At 40.4% G+C, this 19,661-nt stretch overlaps 2 protein-coding genes across 2 annotated transcripts in view; one reads left to right on the forward strand and one right to left on the reverse strand.

Moving 5' to 3' along the window:
* Positions 1-19,661, reverse strand: part of CCDC73 (coiled-coil domain containing 73) — a 102,304-nt gene that overhangs the window by 76,431 nt on the left and 6,212 nt on the right. The window lies entirely within an intron of this gene.
* PRRG4 (proline rich and Gla domain 4) lies at positions 2,135-16,266 on the forward strand. Its single transcript, XM_055721785.1, has 7 exons — positions 2,135-2,221; positions 7,461-7,804; positions 8,525-8,640; positions 11,591-11,754; positions 12,984-13,032; positions 13,761-13,896; positions 14,629-16,266. Exons 1-7 carry the CDS (start codon positions 2,135-2,137, stop codon positions 14,855-14,857), a joined length of 1,125 nt encoding a protein of 374 aa, XP_055577760.1. The 3' UTR covers positions 14,858-16,266.

The raw sequence follows: 19,661 nt of genomic DNA on the forward strand, positions 1-19,661 counted from the left end.
TACCAATGGCAATAGTGACTTTTCTGTCTCCTGATATCTTTAGATGAAGACTAGATGCTTTTGCAAACAGCATGCTTTGGCCAAACACAAGCTCTGCACTGAATACAAGAATACTACAGTGGAATCCAAGAGCTTATAACATAAGGGAAGTTAGATTTGTCATTCCTTTAGAACCATCAAGACCTTCAAGCACTTTTCGCCTAGAGGCTCAGAAGAATAAGAGAATTCCTAACAGAGCCTCCTACAACTTAATTTTCCTCATACACCTCAAATGCATTAAACAGAGAATATAATTTCTCATCCCTTGTTCAATGACAATTAAAAGCCCATGCTATTTTATAGGGCCTCTGTCTCTCTGCACAAAAAAGTAATCATGCCCCAAACTGTATCAGTATAGACACAGGTTATTTTAATTTCATCTTTCTTAGTTTTTGAACTGAAATGGCCAACTTTGCAACTTCTGCCATCTTTCATATGAGTTACTGTATTGTTCTTTTCTTAAAGAAAAATCCAAGAAATAAATCGGAAGACAATTATTTTTTAAATTGCACTGCAGTTACAATATACCCAAATCCAAAATCTAACCTGTACCACTAATTCCCAAGTGAAAGCCACCAATTTCTCTGTTTAGTAAGATCTGTAACTGTCTGACAGTCTGGATTACCAAAAAAATGCCTTGTTGTATAAAATTTTAAAAATGTATCATTAAAATCCATGAACGTAGAGGGCCAAACTACCTTTGTAATCCTTGGAAAACAATGATCTTAAGGGAATTGTCCTAGATAATCACTTAGAACTTAGAAATTATTTTCAACCTGAAACTACTATTTATTTAAAAGCTTGTAATTTTTTGCATTCATTTCCTAAGTTCAAAAAATCCAAATGCAAAATTATTCCTCAATTTACACACCAAATATAGAAAAAGCCCTACAAGGTCAATAGTAATTCATTTTTGCAAAAGTTCCTCAAGTCACCTCTTTATTTATAGGCTCCATCTCGATTTATTTTAATAGATTTCTGGTGAATTCTTATAGTGACGTTATTCTCATTGTAAGAGAAGAATAAAAAGTGGAATACAAGTAAATAATTACACAACGGCAGGAAATCACAGCTGATCTTACTAGGAATTTAACAGGAACTTGCTGTTTGTTTGGTCAAACAACATCTTATAGACAGAGTATAGGAATTAAATATGCAAAGTTTATATTGAACAAAAGCAAAACTGTCTCAAAAGCATTCACACGTCATGATTCAAATTACTTGTTTAATCCATTCCACTGCAATAGTTCTCCTCTTTCAAAACTGCCAACAATACAGTTGCAAAATGCAACCAAGAGGAAGAAGCAGAACAAGTTCTTCGCTTGTTTAGATAATTTATTGCTTGATTGGTAGCTTGTTAAAAAAAGTCTGAGTACACATAGCATCTTTGTTAATATGTTAACCATAATTTGCAAAGACAAAATAAGATGCTTTTTTTCCCCCCAGAGAAACTCTTTAACATTAATGCATAAAGAAGAAAAATAAAACTTCCAACTCTATCTCCCACTATTAGGGGAACTTGAAGAAGCAGAACAAAAGGAAGCCTGGATAAAAATTAAGTAGCAGGCCAGATCTCAACTACCTGAGCCTGAGGAAACAAGTCAATGGTGAAATAATCAAAGAAACCATCACCAAAAATCCTCCTCCTTATGGAAGACAATCGATGATCTACCCAATAATTAAAATGGCACAGAGTAGAACCCCTTCCAGTGGTGTAACATTTATCAAAAAGTCTGATCGGCTTTTACCAATATTGCCGTTTTAATTGCCTCATGCATTCATGGAGGAAGCTTTTGAGGGCCCTGCAATCTTTCATGTCACACGAACTCCTTCTGTTAGAGCTCCAATAAAAACACCACATTATTCCCCTCTCCCAGGTCTTCCCCCCCCCCCCCCCCCATTATTAAAAAAATACTCCCCCAGATCAAGAAGCAAGGAAAGAAGCAAAAAGACTTTTCATGCCCAAACTATACAATCTCCAGATAAGAGAAAAAAAAAAAAAAAAAAAAAAGATCAAATTCATAGAAAGCATCCTCAAACCATCTTGACCCAAGACTCGGTACCTTTTTTCCAATACAACAAAAGCTGTGCATGAATGGGGCAACATAAGACTATGTTTATCACCCTTACCACTGTACACCTTGTTAGCCTGCATACCCATACGTCAGGTGAGAATGGCATGGTAAGAATACTGTGAATATTGAGAATGAATACAAGACCAGTGCTCAGACTTCTGATCCAAACTCATCTATTTTCTTCCTACCCACATGAACTTCCTCTTCAGTAATGGCAGCACAGCCACAGGTGCCACAACAGCCATGCAGTACATCACCTGGTTTTCGTGAGCCACTCCAATGATTCAAAAGGGATCTATGATATCATTTATCCAACAGTTTTTCCACAGCTAAATTGTTCATGCATGTTCTTTACTGAGCTAAAGCAGAAGACAAGTAATTGCTTGCTTACCTGATAAGAATAATATAGATTATGTCCCTGAGAAGGAACTCTCACCAAGCATTAGAGAGTTTGGCTTCCATTGTGAAATATTTTGCCTTTGTTGTAAATGCCAAGAATTGTATATACACCTGAGATGCAGTCACTAAAACTATTCTATTGGAAACAAAGTGGTGTTTTGGGGTCCAAAAAGGAAAAAAGCCAAAATAGTTTGTACCAATACTCTCACCAGACCTCTCTCTGTAGAGACTGCTTACCTCAATTTTCTGCGTACTTTCTTAGGCAGAGAGACTATTTAGGCAGTTTGTCATCACTGATCTTAATACCTTTCTCAGAAAAATCTTCGCTTCTGTCTAGTCTACAAATATTTTTAGAATCAGCTTTTAGATCATAGCAAAGAATAACTGCATCCTCAACAGGCATGTGTTGGCTTTACCACACACATGGCATTCTCTGAGTTGGACTAAAAACCTGAAAACTCTCACTGATTACTTCCTCAAATGTAATAAAATTCATGTTACTCTTTATCTGGCTGTAATGTGCTAGACCATTTTATAGAAACTGTAATCAACATAATTAATGGCAAATGACAATATGCAGGGGAAAAAATACAAGTTAACACCACTGTCCATAAAAATGGGTAATCATGAAAAACAGCAAAAATTTGATCTATTATCAACCCTAACAGACATTACATCTGCTTGGATAAAAGCACCTAAAATAAGCACCTCACCCAGTTAAAGTTGGCTTCTATTCACCAGTGGAAATAAGTTTAATTTTTAAGATTATACATCTAAAGAAAACTTAAAAATCCCTTTCTCACCTTAAGTCTTCAAGCAACAATCCCACAATCACGAACACGTTCCTTGTGGATCAGCCAAATACCTACCAAACAGAAACTGACTGTATCACAGCAACAAATACAAAGTTTACAAATATATCTCCACAGCTACCAAAATAAATGCCAAGCATAACAGAAACATCAATATCTCTTGCATTTATGCACTTCAGAAGCCTGCATTGCTGGTGCAGCTGAGCAAAATTAACACACAGCCAAAGCCATCAATCCGGTGTTACATTACCTCTACCTACAAGTAACTCAAAAGCACAATTTTGTTCGAAAACAAAACATTTTCAAGACACATTTTATACAGCTTTGTCTTGTATACTTTCAGAACGGATTCTCAGCCGAAACACTCAGAATTACAAACGAAGTAGAGCTGTAGGAGTAAACTGAAAGGCCGCCAGAGCTCCCTCTAGGGTGAGCAAGAGAAAGAAATAATTTCAGTCCAAGGCATCAACCGTACAGAGAAACGTGTTACCCAAATGAAAAAGGTAACGCAACAGAAATAGTTAAGGAGCTAGATATTAACCCCCAGAGCTTAGGAAGTGGAGATGAGGCTGAAAAAGCAAGGCTTTTGCTCTGCTAAAAGCAGACGGTATCGCAGAATCATAGGATGCTTGAGGTTGGAAGGGACCTCTGGAGGTCATTCATCTGGTCCCACAACCACCCTGCCCCCCAAGCAAAGCCACCTACGGCCAGTTGCCCAGGACCACGTCCAGACTGCTTTCGAGTATCTCCAAGGACAGAGACTCCACAACCTCTCTGGACAACCTGTGCCAGCACTCAGTCACACCCTGAGTCAAAAGCATTTACTTATGTTCAGGAAGAACCTTTTGTGCTCCAGTTTGTGCCCATTGCCTCGTGTCCTGTCACGAGGTACCGGTGAAGAAAGCCTGGCTCTGTCTTCTTTACACCCTCCCTTCAAATACCTGTAAACATCAATGAGATTCCCTGGCTCCTTGAGGCCAAGGATTTTTTGTTCCTGCCTAGTGACTTTACGTACCAAAACCAAATAGGATGATTTTGCTGGTCAAAAAGTAGCTCACCAAACCAAGAAGGACTGTTATCAACAAGAGCCAGAAGCAGATTTTCATCACACTGCTAGATGGTTTTATCATGAGTTTTTTTGACCTTGTGTATACTTTGGGATGCATTGTTCTAAATGAGCCAATTTATGCTGACAATTTTCCATGGACCATTTCCTGAAATTCTCACATCAGGATGCGTAAGTGTAAGTCTCCCAACATACTAGTCTTTCCAATGACAATAAAGTTTGGCCTTATTGAACTTGCTGCATCTAAAAATATTTTGAACAACTGACGACACAGAATTTTAATCCTATTAGATGAGCAGCATTCTCGGTGCCTTCATTGGGAGCTGACAGCACTCACCAGCTGGGAGCACTGGGCCCATTACTGAAATAAAAGTGGGTGCTCACTTCCCCATCAGCACTGGTAGTATTTCCATTCCTTTTCAAATATTGAATACCAAGGCAACGGTATGTGAAATTGAGCCCTGCAAGGCTTTCACTTACTCTCTGTAAGTTGAGTAACTTTCCCATAAAGATTAGTATGCTGACAGTGACAAACTTTGTTAATTGGATGTATTTTTTTATGATCTGTATAACAAGCCAGAATGTAAGCACATTTTTAGTCATTACCTAAGCATAACCCTGAAATTTTAATACTTCCTTATATAATAATTAGCTCAAGCTGTGTGCACTACTGTCTTTACACCTGGTGCTGTGCTGCTGCTTTAAGTAGCAAACTTGAGTCTTAGCGTCAGGGGAGAAAAATCAAAGTATTGGTGGCTCCTACCACGGGAATAATGGAGTTGATCCACAGCTGATGGAGGGCAGGGGTAAACCTTGCTGTCTGTCTTTGTTGTTCTGTCTTAATAAGAATATGTAGTGACAGTATACCACAAGAAAGGTTTATCTCATTAATACAAGAAGGAACTAGAGGACTCATGCACACTCGTTACAACATTTGTCATTACTAGCTTCTCACCCATTTTTCTGTGCAGACTAACATCCAAACATGTTACAGAGTTTTCACACATCTGTGTACCTGTATGGCAGCCCTCAGTGAGGATTTTACCAACAATTCCTACGATCACAGAGACAGGCATATGGGAATGCAGGGTGAGCTCAGAAGGGCATGTAGGAGAAAGTATTTTCCAGAGTAAAGACTACCTTTTCGTGTTTTCCAGTGTATGACGACTTAATCTTTTCTTGTTACATCTCAATAATAATCTATACTGTTTATATTTTGTGAGGCATGGTTTTGAAAAACCTCCACTACACATGCACAAGCACCCATGCACACACAGACAGAAGGCACAAATATTCTGCCAAGGTCCACAGAGAAAAACCTTTGAGTAACCATTGGTGAGTGTTAAAAACCTGAGGGGCTTTCTACTGCATTGCTCCTCCACCTTCAGAGCAGGGGTGAGGTCCAGCAGAGAGCACGGATGGGGCTGATCTGTGTCTCAGCCCGCACCTGGAGCCTTCTCCTCAGATGCAGGCAGAGCTGGGCCCCGGGGGTCACTCTTGCCCCGAGGACAGCAGGATCCACATCCACTGCCCAGATGACATACGTACACAATTCTAAAATCTTTTCCCCTCTCTCAATCATAATATGCAACGTTGCATAATGCAATGGAGATTTACCTGTTGCTTCTACAAGAGGTTCCTCATACAAAGTTGTTGTTATGACACATTAAAAGTTTCTGTATACGCATGCAGGTGTTTTACACTTCAATGCACCACAGAATTCTTGCACATTCATGCCCTCGCACTGTAGCTCTCAGCAGCTATTTTGCTGGTTGACAGCACCCTCACAGAGACAGCAATGTAGGAACTCGGGGTGAGAGCTGAACAGAGGTACACCAGAGGAAGTTGTAAAGTCCTTTACAAAGTAGTGGCAGTTTCTCCCATTTTCCAACACACAGCAACTAAGCATTCATGTCTCCTTAGTATTGTCTAGATAATAATCTGTCCTGTTCTTTTCTTATACAACGTTATCTTAGTCCTCCACTGTGTTATAAGCTCATACACGATCATACTACATTTTCTGTTGAGATCTCCACCAGCTAAAAAGCATTAGAGCCATTCCAGCTTGTAAGTTACATATCCACCAAGGACCCCTTCTACTGCAGTGCACTGATGTCACGAAGTAAATACTTAACTACAGCCATCATTCTTCCAAAGAATTCCTACTTCACACATCAGAAGTTTCTGTTTTTCTCCAGGGAATATCTGATCGCTTCCACCAGCGTTATCTAATACACTCATTCTACTCTTTCCTGCTTCCATACATACAAGCCACTTCAACATTTAAACAAATAATACAGTCCAAAGCCACTACAGGAGATGTGCTAGCACAGACACAAGATGATCTCAGTCCCTGAGTTTCCTTCCTGGTAGCAAAGTCATTCCACTGGTGTGCCTCAAGAGTTTCTCGGGTGTTAGCCCAACCCATCCCAAATTTAATGTTACTGGCACAGAGTTACAAAGGTATTCTCAACATCACCTTTTAAAAGGCTTTTCAATGCCACTTCTTGCCCTTGATAAGCACCACATGCAGAGGCTGGAAGAATACTCGTAAAGCCAATGGGAATTACTCACCTGCTTTTCCCGGTCCCTTCGCAAGGCAGGAGCTGGCATGGGTGACCACGCTGGAACCTGGCCCCCACACCAGGTGCTCCCCACACCCACGAGCACCAGCTTCACACGCTTCAGGGGACCACACTGGGACCACATCGCCGCTCTCCAGCCTTTACCGTTAAGGTTTACATTAAGGTCTCTCTGCACCCATTAGAAAAAACCCCAACAAACCCACCAAAGTTATTTTAACACGTGCAAAAGCTATGCCGGCCCTTTCCAGCCCGTGGTGCTGCCTGGCTAGAAAGGCTTGCTGGAAACAAACACCCCAGTTTGCTGTTAGGTAACTAATTAATTGTGGGTAAGCAGCTAGTTACCAGGTATGCTGCCGCACCCCTCCTGCCCGGCAGGCACCCTGCCATTAGGCTAAGGGCTTTACTCTTGGGGAGCAAAAAGCCAAACCAGGTTTTCAGCATCACGGTTAACTCGGCGGGGAAAGGTCGGTTTTAGCAGTGAAAGGCACCCGCCGAAGGGCCAGGGGGTGCTGACTTGCCCTCGGGGCGGGGGGGGGGCCGGCCGCAGGCTGAGCAGCCGGCCAGGCTGCTGGAAACGAAGCCCGGGCTGCCGCCCTGCTCCCTTGGGCCGCCGCCCAGCGCCCGGCTGTCCCGTCCCCTCGGGCTGGGGGCTGACCGGGCGGCAGGGCAGCCCCCGCCCGCCGGTGCTGGCTCGGCCGTGGGCAGCGGGGGCGGCCCAGGTACGGCCCTGCGCCTCCGCCGCGCCCTTTCCAGGAAGCGCCGCCGCCCCGAGAGGCGCTGTCCCGCCAGCCGCGCTCCTCAGCTGCCGCCGGAGCCTCGCCGGGACAGGTAGGGCTGCGGAGCCCCCCTCGCCCCTTCCCCAGCGGCGGACGGGCTGGGGGGCGCCGCCGGGCCGGTGCCCGCCGCTGCCCCGGAGCCTGCCCGTGGGCTTCGGGGGCGAGGCTGGTGCCGGGGCGGCGGCGCCGGCTGCCTTCGCGGTGGGCGCGGGCGGGGCGGGGAGAGCCCGGGGCCGGGCGGCGGGGGCTGTGCCCGTCCCAGGCGGCGGGGCCGGCCTCGGTGCCTCCCGGCAGAGCTACGGCCCTCCCGGGGAGGGGAGCGCAGCACGCCGAGCCGTCGGGGGCTGCCGCGGGCTCTCTGCTGGCAAAATGGATCCTGTACGTCTGTTTACGTCGGGCGGCACTTCCAACCCGGCGTAGCTGCGCTGGCAGCAAAACCGCCGCTGTGTTGAGTTCGGGAGCGCACCTGCCGCCCCTGGTGCGGGCTCTGCCCCGCTAACGTGCCGGCGGGGCGGGCTGCTGCCGCCTCCGGCCCCTGCTCGGGCGCGGAGGGACGCGGGGCCGGGGGCGGTGTGGGAACTCCCCGAGCGACACGCAGGACCAGTTCGCATCGGCGTCTTTCCTCGGGGACCCATTAGCCTCGGCGGCTTGTGGGTGCTTGCGGTAGATGACATCACGTATAGGATTCATTCAAGGTTCATCAGTGACGCTTCAGAAGATTGCGTTGTCTTTTGTTTTGTTTTGTTAACTCACGCTAGTTTCTGCCCGACAGATACCACACCATGTTTGCGGTTTTGGTGCTGCTGTGTCAACTGTGTGCGATGGTGTTTGCATTTCCTCACTGTGCAGGGAGAGTAAATGACATGAAGCAACCTGAATGGAAAGACGGTAACTTACTTCTAATGTGATTTTATGTTTTCAAAAATAAAACTGTATTTAACTTTGCTTCTGCTGAGAAATCTTTTTATGTATGGAAATAGTTTCGGTTTTGTTGGGTTTTTCTTTACTTCATTAAAAATAGTAAGCTGTTTAACACTTAGCTTTAGAATATTTGAATATCACCAACTGAAATGGCTGATAATTGACTTGGGTGTCAATACTAAATACTCATCAGTTCCAGTAGTTAAGTGCAGACTGGGACAACCAAGCTTTCTCTAGGATTACTATCATTGATATAACCAGAATCCTCTTAAGTCACATCAAAATTCCCAAAGTTTGAAATCCGTATTAAGACAGTGTTGTTTTGGTACTAATTGAGCATATCACAGTTGTATATCTGAAGTTGCTCTGCATTTGATAGGGCTTCTCTGCTTGTTTTTTGAGATGATATTTTTTTCTCAACATAACACCTTGAAAGATAAACAGTGCTGCAAATGCAGTTCTTCACCTTGGAGGGAGGGAAGCAGAGAGGAATTGAGGTAAAAACAATTTAAAAGTTCCCCAGGACTCCAGTAGTGTGATGCTAAGCTGTGTGATACTTAACATTTAAGCATCAGGGCTTCAAAAAGGAGTTTATAACTTAGCTGTCAGGTCTCCTCCACGGATAAGGAGTGCTAAAACCTAAAGACAGACTTTAAAGAGTCATCACACTGAGCAGGAGGCTCCTTTGCAGTAGTATGTTGAGCAGAACACATAGCTAGCAGAAAAATGCTTGAGACAGGTTATTCATTAAAATCCATATTGCTCTGGGGCATAAAACATCAGGCTGCTTCTTTCCTGTGAGTTCATGGCAGGGAACCCTCTCCGGACAATAGGCCCACACCACTCCTCCATTTAAAAGAGCTGGAAAGAGAGGGGCCCAACCCTTTATCCAACTAAGTAACTTTGTCCAAGCAAGTAGAACAGTTGCCAAGAATGTGGGGTGCCTGCACTGAGAGGTTACCCCTTCAGTGTTTTCTGAACATCTTTTACCCACAGTTACTTTATTGAGCACACGGTGTGGATGCATTTTTAATGGTAAATGCTAGGTATCCTAAAACTGCATTTACCATTTTGGTGAACTGCAGAACGGCATACAGTTCCCTCACATATAGGAGAGAATTCAAATTGCTCTGTTTCATTCTCCAAATACAATCTTAATCACCAGGTTGCAGGTAATTTGGTGATGGAAATAGGTGTACTTTGACTGTGTCCTACAAAGTGAAAAACGTGCGCATAAATGAATAAAGACTATTCCAAAGAGAAAAGAAGCATATATCACTGGGAATTAGGGGACCAGGGCTCCAGGCAGCTCACCTGTACACTCCACGTTAATTAAAATGCATCAATTATCTAAGTTAATTCAGAAGTATAACTAATGCTACTTGCATGGTAAGGAGTGAAACATTACTGAGCAAAACTGAAGATCTGTTTCAGAAGACTGAAGTTACTCTGGTCATTTGCTCTGAACCAAGAATATTGGTAATATTTTTTCCCATGTAATTCTTACGGTTTTTTTAAATTTATTTTATTATCCTTCTCTCCGAATACTCTTAGATATAGCATAAATATTTTAAGCTTAGATTGTCTTGCAATTACTTTAGAATAACAGATTGCCCTTCCTATGCAAATGTGTGTGCACACATGTGGCTCCTTCAGTATATGCTGTAATAGTATGTAAGTTATATACTGTAATATTCCTTCAATATACTACAATATTAAAGATGTAAACAACCAATATGCAAGTTACACTGCAGTTTTCCTAGTTTTCAGAGCAAACCATTTTGAGATACCATTGCAAGATCTAACAGTAAGTATTGGGGTAAAAAGTCCTGAGTGATCAAACAAGCTAAAAAGAACACAGAGCTAATTTGTAGCGGAATAACTTTACACTGCATCTCATCTCCTTTTTTAGCCGTCTGGCTTGGTATGTAACAATGCTGTTTCTGCATTACTCTTGCAAAAATAATCCTCTAGTTGTTTTACTTAACCATATCGTCTGAATTTCTTGGAATACAGATTAGGCTTTCACTGTAAACCAAGCCAGAAAACTAGTTTGGTCAGATAAAGATTTAAAATGAAAAAAAAAACCAAAAACCAACCAAAAAAAAAAACCCAGTAGCAAGAGCAGGCTAAAACTTGACTATGGAAAATGCCTGGTGAGAAAATGCATTCCTGTATTCCAAAGCATTCTATAATTTCACTAACTCTTCTGGAATCTCACCTCACAACTTCGTGATGTCTCACAGAGCCTGTAATAAGCACAAAAGAAGAAAAGAATTAAATGTCTTCAGACGTGCCTGTTGTTACGGACTAATTTAAAACAAATAAACTTGGCAATATGGCAACCTTTACATAAAACTTACTGCCACAGTTGTGAAAAGAGAACAAATGCGGAATGAACAGAACTCTGCTACCGTGATTTAAAATACAAATGATGAATGTATATTGAGGATCCTTTGAAGAGATTCCCCCCCCCCCCCCCCCCTGCCTTGCCTCCTTCTTCCAGTAGGTCAGTGTCTTGCTGGGTTTGGACCTGACTGAATTTCTGCTTTCTGTGACAATTACTTTGTTCTTCAGAAAAAACCTGATGCCCACATCCCAGAAGGGACAACGCCAAAACGTGAACAACTTTAACATAATCACGGGAATCAAATTCTCTTGGCCAGTATAAGGAATAGCTGAAATGTTTTACAAGAAAGAAAAACACGTTTACTTTGAATTGCATGGTTAGAAAAATTAGCAGTGAAAAAGACATTTTAGGAGGAGACCATGATATTTCTTTTTCCTATACGTAGTTGAGAGATGCTAGGGGAAGAAGTCTCTATGTGCTTCTTTAGGATATTAACCATTCTTTAAAAATACAAAATTTAGTGATTTTAACTTGGTTTAAATCAACTTAATTTTTTTTTTTCATTAGTGTTCACATCAGAAAAGGAGGCAAATTTATTCATTGGACGACATCTTCTGAATAACAGATTTGATTTTGAAGCATTCACAGCTGATAACCTGGAAAGAGAATGCCTTGAAGAGCTGTGCAATTATGAAGAAGCGAGAGAAATTTTTGAAGACCCTGATAAAACGGTAGCTGTTCAAACTGAATTTAATATACCGAAGGAGGTTATTAAATCATTACTGTATCTAAATACTGTAGCCCTTCTGAAAACAGCACTTAAAATGATTGCTTATTTTACTGTGGAACAGAGGCCCCAGTTAGATGGGGTTATTGCTTTAGATAAGCAGTAAATACACTTGAATATGTACTGTTGTCTTAAAGACAATTCTGCAAACAGATACAGATGAAACTTCAGAAGTATTGCTACTGAATATACCTATATGTGTTTTCAAAATGTCTTTTTTTTTTTTTTTTTTTAGTAACTTCTCAGCATCCAATTTGAATGTGTTCCACATGCTTTATGTATTAACTGGCTAACTGTCTTTGTGTCATGCCAAAGAAGTGTTTTGGAAGAGAGGAGTATGGAGCAAATCTACTGTTCAGCTATTGCTGAGTATTCCTATAGCAGTATCTTCTAAATTGCTACCTAGGAAGAAACCTTGTATAAAGAAAGAGGAAAAAAATCCATAAGAAACCTTTCAGCCCAATAGTGGAATGTGATGGCTGTCTGAAGACTGGTTCTTGCCCTTTGCGATTCTAGGCATGCTCTGCACTAACCTGCAGAAAGAGCAAGGAATGCACTCCTGGTCTGAAGGCAGAAATGTTAGTTTGCCATTGCTAGCATTTTCTTCAGAAGAAGGTGAAAGTGTTAAATTGGATTCTTGACAATGGAGTCTTTTTGCTGAGCAGCAAAAGTGGAAATTATAACTAAACACATTTAAGGCATAACAGTCATGCAACATAAAGGTTTTTCTCTTAAATGATTCCGATTACTTTTCTTAGCTGATAGGAATTCAAATACTGTTCATGCAAATGCCTGATTCTTAAGAACTTGACTTTGCCTTATTAATACTCTTCTGGAGGGATTTACAAAGATTAATTGTAAGCATTTTTTTAGTGTCAGAATATATGCTAACTTCTACTGTAACCAGGCAGAAAGATGAGGTATCACTGGACAGCCGAATGCACTTTTCTCTTTCACCAGCTGCCATTTTCTTCTTTGTGAAATTGTAACTTTTATGCAAACTTGGATGTATGAGAAAAATATGGTGGGATAAACAAATGCAAATCCTTCAGCAGGAGTTGCTTCTGTTTATGCCATTGTTAAATTTTGCCTGCGGTACCATATTAAAAAAAAACGCCGATAAGCCTGCCAATTATGTATCTCACATAAATTTGATCCTTTGTGTTTTTACAGATGGATTTTTGGAAAGACTATTCAACTAAAGGCCCTAGAATAAAAATAGGTAAGTCATCTTTTTATTCATTTCTTATATTGCAATATTTTGTGTTTGTTATAATAGCACATTTTAAAAAATGCACCATGCATCATTCCATTAGCAAAATCAGAACTGATCTTTTTACTGAAATTCACTGTGAACCGTACAAGTATATTGCATTGACTGATACTGATACAATAAGACATACTGAGGCGTCTCATAGTGGGATCCACTATAAGTGTGTAGGTAAAAACAATTTCATTTTCTTGTCCATTTCTTTTTTGTATTATTACATGATCAGTAAACTTTGCAGTGATTCTGTGGCTGCTTTCTATGGTTTTCTTTTGTTCTCCCCCTCCCATTTCTTTAATAGTAATGTAATGGTCCGATTTAGATTCAGAGTATTCTTATGCCAGATGTTTTATTAAAATATGGTCAGTATGACTTGAGAAAAGATCTACAGCCTGATCAAGGTCACAAGTACATGAAGTAACATTTGGAAGGCATTAGAAGACAGACATGTCAACAGTTTCATGTACAGAAAAGGCAATAACTATTCACTTTTGCTTTAAGCTGAATGTGAATGATACTCTTGAGCTGTGTTCCACAGATATTAAGGCTTCTCACAGAAAGCTAAGACACTTGTGGAAAGGAACAGCCTTACAGCACAGCAAAAGTACTATTTTACAGTGTATATCAAATGCTCTGTAGATGGAAAGAATGCATAATGAAAATAACCAATGTTTTCTCTTCAGGTGATGAGACGCTACAAAAGATTAATGTTACAGGACTTCTCATCAGTCTAGTTGCCGCTGGAGTACTGTTAGTTATAATTGCACTGCTTATTTTCTACTGCTGCAAAAGTAGATGCAAATCAAGGCAACCACGGGGGTAAGGAACTTCACTGCTTAAAAAACCCCAAACAACCAAACACCAAAACAAATTCTTGCTTCAGAGTGGAAATAAATATCACTGTGGGTTGGTCTAACTGTATCCTCAGAGAATCCAACGGGAGTTCTAGTTCTTACTTCCCTGGAAGCACAGTTAGGTGAGCACTAGCAGTAGTTATGCTGAAGTTAATAACAGAAGAATGTAAAACAACACTTGCGTGAGCTGACGTACCTTTGGGGTTTTTTTTTGTGTGTTCTTGGTTCCAAAACATTCTTACTAAAAAGATGGAATCGTTTTAATAGGTTGTGGCCTGCAATGGAAAGTCTAATGTGTTCTGTTCACTCTTTGAAGTAGGCTGTGTGCTCTTCATGTCATGCAGCCTACCTCAGATGTGAGATGAGTAGGTTGGAGGAAATGCTTCTTTACCAATTCTCTAGCCCTGCTTGCTCCTTTATCCTAAACCTGAAAGGAATACAAGAGGATTCTGTGCTTCCTCTTCCCTGTAAATTTCACATTATTGAGCTGTTCTTACCCTGTGGTTTGGAGACAGTGTTTGGCTTCTAGTCTTTATGATCATTTAAGGCAAGTGTTTTTTGTTGTGTTTGGTTTTGTCATTGTGTTTTTTTGGTGGGTGGTTTGTTGTTGTTTTAGTTGTGTAAAAAACCAAACAGACTTTTCTTTCTTCCCTTTAAAACAAAAGCTGCCACTTATAATGCTGTTAACTTTGTTTAGGTACTTGGATTATGCAAGAAGTAGAAGACGTAATTCATCTAGCATCTTCAGAAGGCATGAAGAATTTTCTTTAAACCCACTTCCTCTCAGAACGGATGATTCAGGACTACCAACTTATGAGCAAGCAGTTACTTCAGATGGACAACACAACGTGCCACCACCCCCTTATCCAGGGCCCCCGAAAGGAGTACGTGTAATTAAGAAGTCTATGTCACTTCCTGCCCCTTAGTGACAAACCCCCTTCTGGGGTGAGGGGGGCTTACTGAAACATAACATGCTTTTTTAAAAAGTGTGTGCTACCTTGCATGTTGCAAGACAGTTTACAAAAATGTGAAAGATCTTTAGTGCAACTAGGAACAAGTGAAGGTCCCACATGGGGGTGATCGGAGGTGATCTGTTCCAAAGGCTGCAGGATTATTCTCTGCACAAGGTTATTGTGCTAAGGACGGAACGCATGAAGACTAAGTCTTGTACTGCCACCCCCTTCCGTATGCACTTTGAGCCATCCCACTGTGCTATTGATGTTTCATTAATAGTTTCATGTGTTTTTTCTTTAGAAGGAACAGTATTTTTAATTGGTTTTATTGACACTAATCATTCTTTGTGACTGTTAATACTGTCAACCACCATAAAAAGTCTACTTTGTTGTTTGATGTATTCACTTCATTGCTGTGTGAATTTTCTATTCGTTCTAGTAATAGATTTGAGTATGAAAATTATTTAATGATTTGATCTTTCAAATTATACATATCACTGCTTCTGGATTACACTGTGGATTACAATGATTTAGACACTACTCAATTTTTTGTATTTTTGTGATTACAATTTTGGATGAAAGGAACCATTAATTGCATGGCATGTTACCCATTTGACAAAATGCACTTTTATCAAATGGTTTTGGTATTCAGCGTTAAATACCAGCTCGAGGAGAATGAGTACTGTGGGTCAGGGGACATTAAGCAAATAGCTAGAGATTTGTCCCTTGTTAAAGAAGTACTCAAGTTTTACAGGTAATGTTTGTCTTGCTGTTTAAAAATTTAAACGTTGAAAAAGATATTTAGCTTCTTGAATCAAAGGCCAAACTACCTCTCAGAAGCACTTTGCATAAGTTTGTATTGACCTGCTGGGATGACAAAATGATACCTATAAGTAGAATGAAGCATCATATTAGATAAATAACCATTATCCACAGAGCAATAGTCAAGAATTTCAGGGAGTTACTGTTTAACTGTATCAACACAATTTCTATATCTCCAGTTGTAGCCACCCTTAACTTTACATCTTACTAAAATATCAACCCCCAGCATTATACGGCCTACAAATCTTGCCGTGCTGAGCAAGTCACAGTCCGAGACTGCTGTCCCTTCCCACAGGAAGCCGTATTAGAAGGTCTTGCAGGCAGCAGGTTGGGCTGGTGTTTTCTTGTGTTACAATAGCTATATTAGCTGGACACATGCAATGATGGTTTTTTTACAAAGCAACAAATTCTGCCCCCACCTGGACATACACACACTCCCATTTGACCATTGCTCACAGCAGCAAATGGTATTCTAATTTGGTGCCTAAAATGCACTTTATATTATAAAGATTGAATATTTATATGTAACATTTTGCTGAATTTTGTGAGGTTTAACATGCTAGAACCTAATGACTAATTTAATGGGACTGACAGGAGCGCTTTCAAGGAAAGGCATTTTCAGAGTGCTTGTGAGGATTCAGATTCTTTAATGTTACTAACAGTGATGTACTCATCCGGCAAAGTCACATTTAAATAAACTACAGAAATTGTACAGAAACCTATTTAATCACTTGACATTTGGTGGTTCTACTCTTCTTAAAAATCATCTGCAAATGATTCCATGCAATGCAAGCAAAAACCTTGTCCTTCATAATGAACAAAAAAACTTTAAGATGGTGTAACTGTTAAAACATCAATGCTGTAGTACTTTGGGCAGTAAACTGTACCTTCTGTAGGGTATTACACTCAAATTTACTCACAGAATCTCCATTTTAGACCATGAAGATACTCAAAATATTCAGTGACTGACATTCAGATACTGGTTGCATGTAACATGAACATTTCCAAGACACATTCTGCTTATTATAAATGAGGAGCAAAGTTTAAAAGGTAGTTGAACATAATGTAAACTTACCTCTTTTCGTAAAGGGAAAAAAATTCCTCTGAGTGGCAGTTGTTTGGGTTGAGTTTGTTTTTCTTCTTTAATACATTGACTCCTGGCCCAACACACTCTTCCCTTGTATCTTGTCTCTTTTTAGAACTTATGAATCATCAGGGTTAGCAGAGGAAAAATCAACAAGAGGTAGTCTATGATGACTTGTGAATTCAGAAGTGTTACTACATTTCCAAATTTTACATGGAATTTCTTTTGAAAATGCAGTTGCTATTAGAATATAGAAAACAGCAAATATAAGTGTCCTTAGGTGGGAGGAAAAGGGTGAGGAGGCAGATGTTGAGGAGCAAAGCAGCAGCAAGTGTAATATAATTTGTATACAGATGTACGTCATCAGTGTTTTGACTTCTGGACTTTCAAGGGCCAGTAGGAAAGGCAGTGAATTTTTTGTGAATTAACAGAGATCTACTATGACAGTTGAAAACAGGAGTGTCTAAACAAAACGCTGGGAAAAATCATATAGTATTTAAATTCTATTTCTCTCAGAATAGGTTTAAAAGTGTCACACAATGCTGTTAGCCATTGCCTTGAACAATTTCCAAAAACTTGGCCCTTGCGGCATCATATAAGATTACAGTGTGCATTTATAAATCAGGACAGATTATTAGTTAGAGCAAATAACTGAGGCTCAGAAAAGTGGTCTCTGGCTCTGTCAACTGAAAAACAAATCACTTAACCTGTTTTTTCCTTCAGTGAAATAAGAAAGCTTACTATTTATCAAATCCTCTGATTAAGAGTATTATAAGCATTACATATTTCTAATTTTTGGAGTTGGGGTTTTTTTGTTGGCGTTTTTGTGAATTCATTAGAAGAGCAAAACTGAAGTACTAAATGGAAGCGCACTTCCTCACCGCAGTTCCTGAAAATGTGAGTCATGAAGCATTCAATTCTGGTCCTATCAAAGTCTGTGGCAAGCTTTTTATTGGCTTCAGCTGAACTGGGATTTGAGCCAAAAATGAAATAACTGCCCACTTTGGGTAAAAAAAAGTATAATGCTCTGCCAAATTATTTACCACAATATTGTTGCCAAAACTAATTTAGAGTATTCTATTGTTTTAACGATGCCTACTTATATTAACTAGAATGTTTGAGGCTGATATGCCCTTTAAAGTATATTTGAAATTTGGAAAGCATAGGAAAATTCCTTGTCTTTCCTCATTACCCGCTGCGAATAAGCTGCATTAACTACCTGTAGGTTATTAGCAACACTGTTTGATTATTTTGATCAACAGTACAGGTTCATTTAAAGCTTTTTTTAAAAAATAACAAGAAAACCCCCAAAATTCCACGCACAGTCTCATCTGCCAACAAAAGTTTTACTGTTGCTGTCCTCCCTCGTTCGATGTGGTGTAGACAACAGGAGGGAAACCCCAGGTTTAAAAGCTATCTTTCAAACACTTCAAGCTTGCTCTTCCTGTACTGTCAATGTCTTTCAATTAATTCCTATCACATACAAATTTATCACTCTGTCTTTTTTCACAAGAAATTGGATGTATTTTCCTCTCAAAAATCTTAAGCACATCTTCCCAAATACCCTGCTCTTTATTCAGGCGGTAACTTTTGACTATGTCCAGTAATTTCTGAACTGTGTAAACAGTTCTTGTTAAATCTTATGAACATATTTCCTTCTACTTATCTGGCAGGGCCTTTTGAATGCACTTGTCACTGGGTTATAGTTTAATTCTAACTTCGATGGTAAGTGCTGTCATTTTGTTGGATGTACTCATCTGGCAAAGTCACATTCTAAATAAACTACAGAAATTGTACAGAAACCTATTTAATCGCTTGACAAAAGCAAAAGAGAAAATGCTAATTTAGCCTGTGATAAAAAGTTACAAAACCTCCAATGATCCTTTGGGTTTTTTTAAATGAAGTTGCTGACAGTATGCACTTTTTTTGAAGTACTTAATGGGGGCTTGTAAGAAAGATGGGGGCAAACTTTTTTGTAGGACCTGTTGCAACAGGACAAGAGGTAATGGTTTTAAACTAAAAGAGGGTAGATTCAGACTAGATATAAAGAAGAAATTTTTTACAATGAAGGTGGTGAAACACTGGCACAGGTTGCCCTGAGAGGTGGTAGGTGCCCCATCCCTGAAAGCATTCAAGGTCAGGTTGGCTCTGAGCAACCTGATCTGGTTGAAGATGTTCCTGCTCATTGCAGGGGCGCTGGAGAAGATGACCTTTAAACTGCCTTCCAATCCCAACTATTCTGTGATTCTATGATTCCTCATGCCATATAGCATCTATCGACAGAGAAAATGGTTTATTTTCTTTAACATCGGCAATTTCTGCTCCGGACAGAGGCTTCCTGCTTCACTGCTGTAGTTCACTTAAACATCTGAGGTTCTGAACGACAAACAGCAGTCACTGAAGATGAAGTCTTCAAAGCAAACAAGGCAGCTTAACCAGGTGCTGTACGCTTCCACATTCCTTGGCTTTCACCAGGCCTTCGGTGAGAAGACTGAACACAATAATGTGGCCAAAAAATATCCACTTTCTTAGGGTTAGTGAAGTGAACAAGATCGCTCCAGTGAGGACCAGAACAGGCATACAAAAGCAAGGCAGGAAGCAGGACTTTTTGGTAATGATTTCAATCTGAAGTGAAGGTATTCATTGTGTACTGAGAAGAAACTTCTGCAGAGAGGCAGGAGGGATAGGTGAGGGCAGTTAGATAAAGCAAATACTGTAGCACAGCAAAGGACACTAAATTTAGCCACTCTTGTTTTGCCCACTGGGAGACAATAGTCATATTTGTGCTTTTTCTCCCAACCACACAAGATGAGCTGCGCTAGCTGGTTAAAACTCCTCAAAAAATACCAGAATCTCCTGATGTACTTGAAC

The sequence above is a fragment of the Falco cherrug genome, chromosome 10 (assembly GCF_023634085.1).
Source record: "Falco cherrug isolate bFalChe1 chromosome 10, bFalChe1.pri, whole genome shotgun sequence".
NCBI lineage: Eukaryota > Metazoa > Chordata > Aves > Falconiformes > Falconidae > Falco > Falco cherrug.

Bases quoted from the DNA above. Each gene is read 5' to 3' on its own strand.
- PRRG4 (XM_055721785.1), top strand. From the start codon at position 2,135: ATGGGGCAACATAAGACTATGTTTATCACCCTTACCACTGTACACCTT. The intron at 7,805-8,524 runs GTAGGGCTGCGG...TCTGCCCGACAG, and splicing joins CCGGAGCCTCGCCGGGACAG to ATACCACACCATGTTTGCGG. The intron at 11,755-12,983 runs GTAGCTGTTCAA...GTGTTTTTACAG, and splicing joins TTGAAGACCCTGATAAAACG to ATGGATTTTTGGAAAGACTA.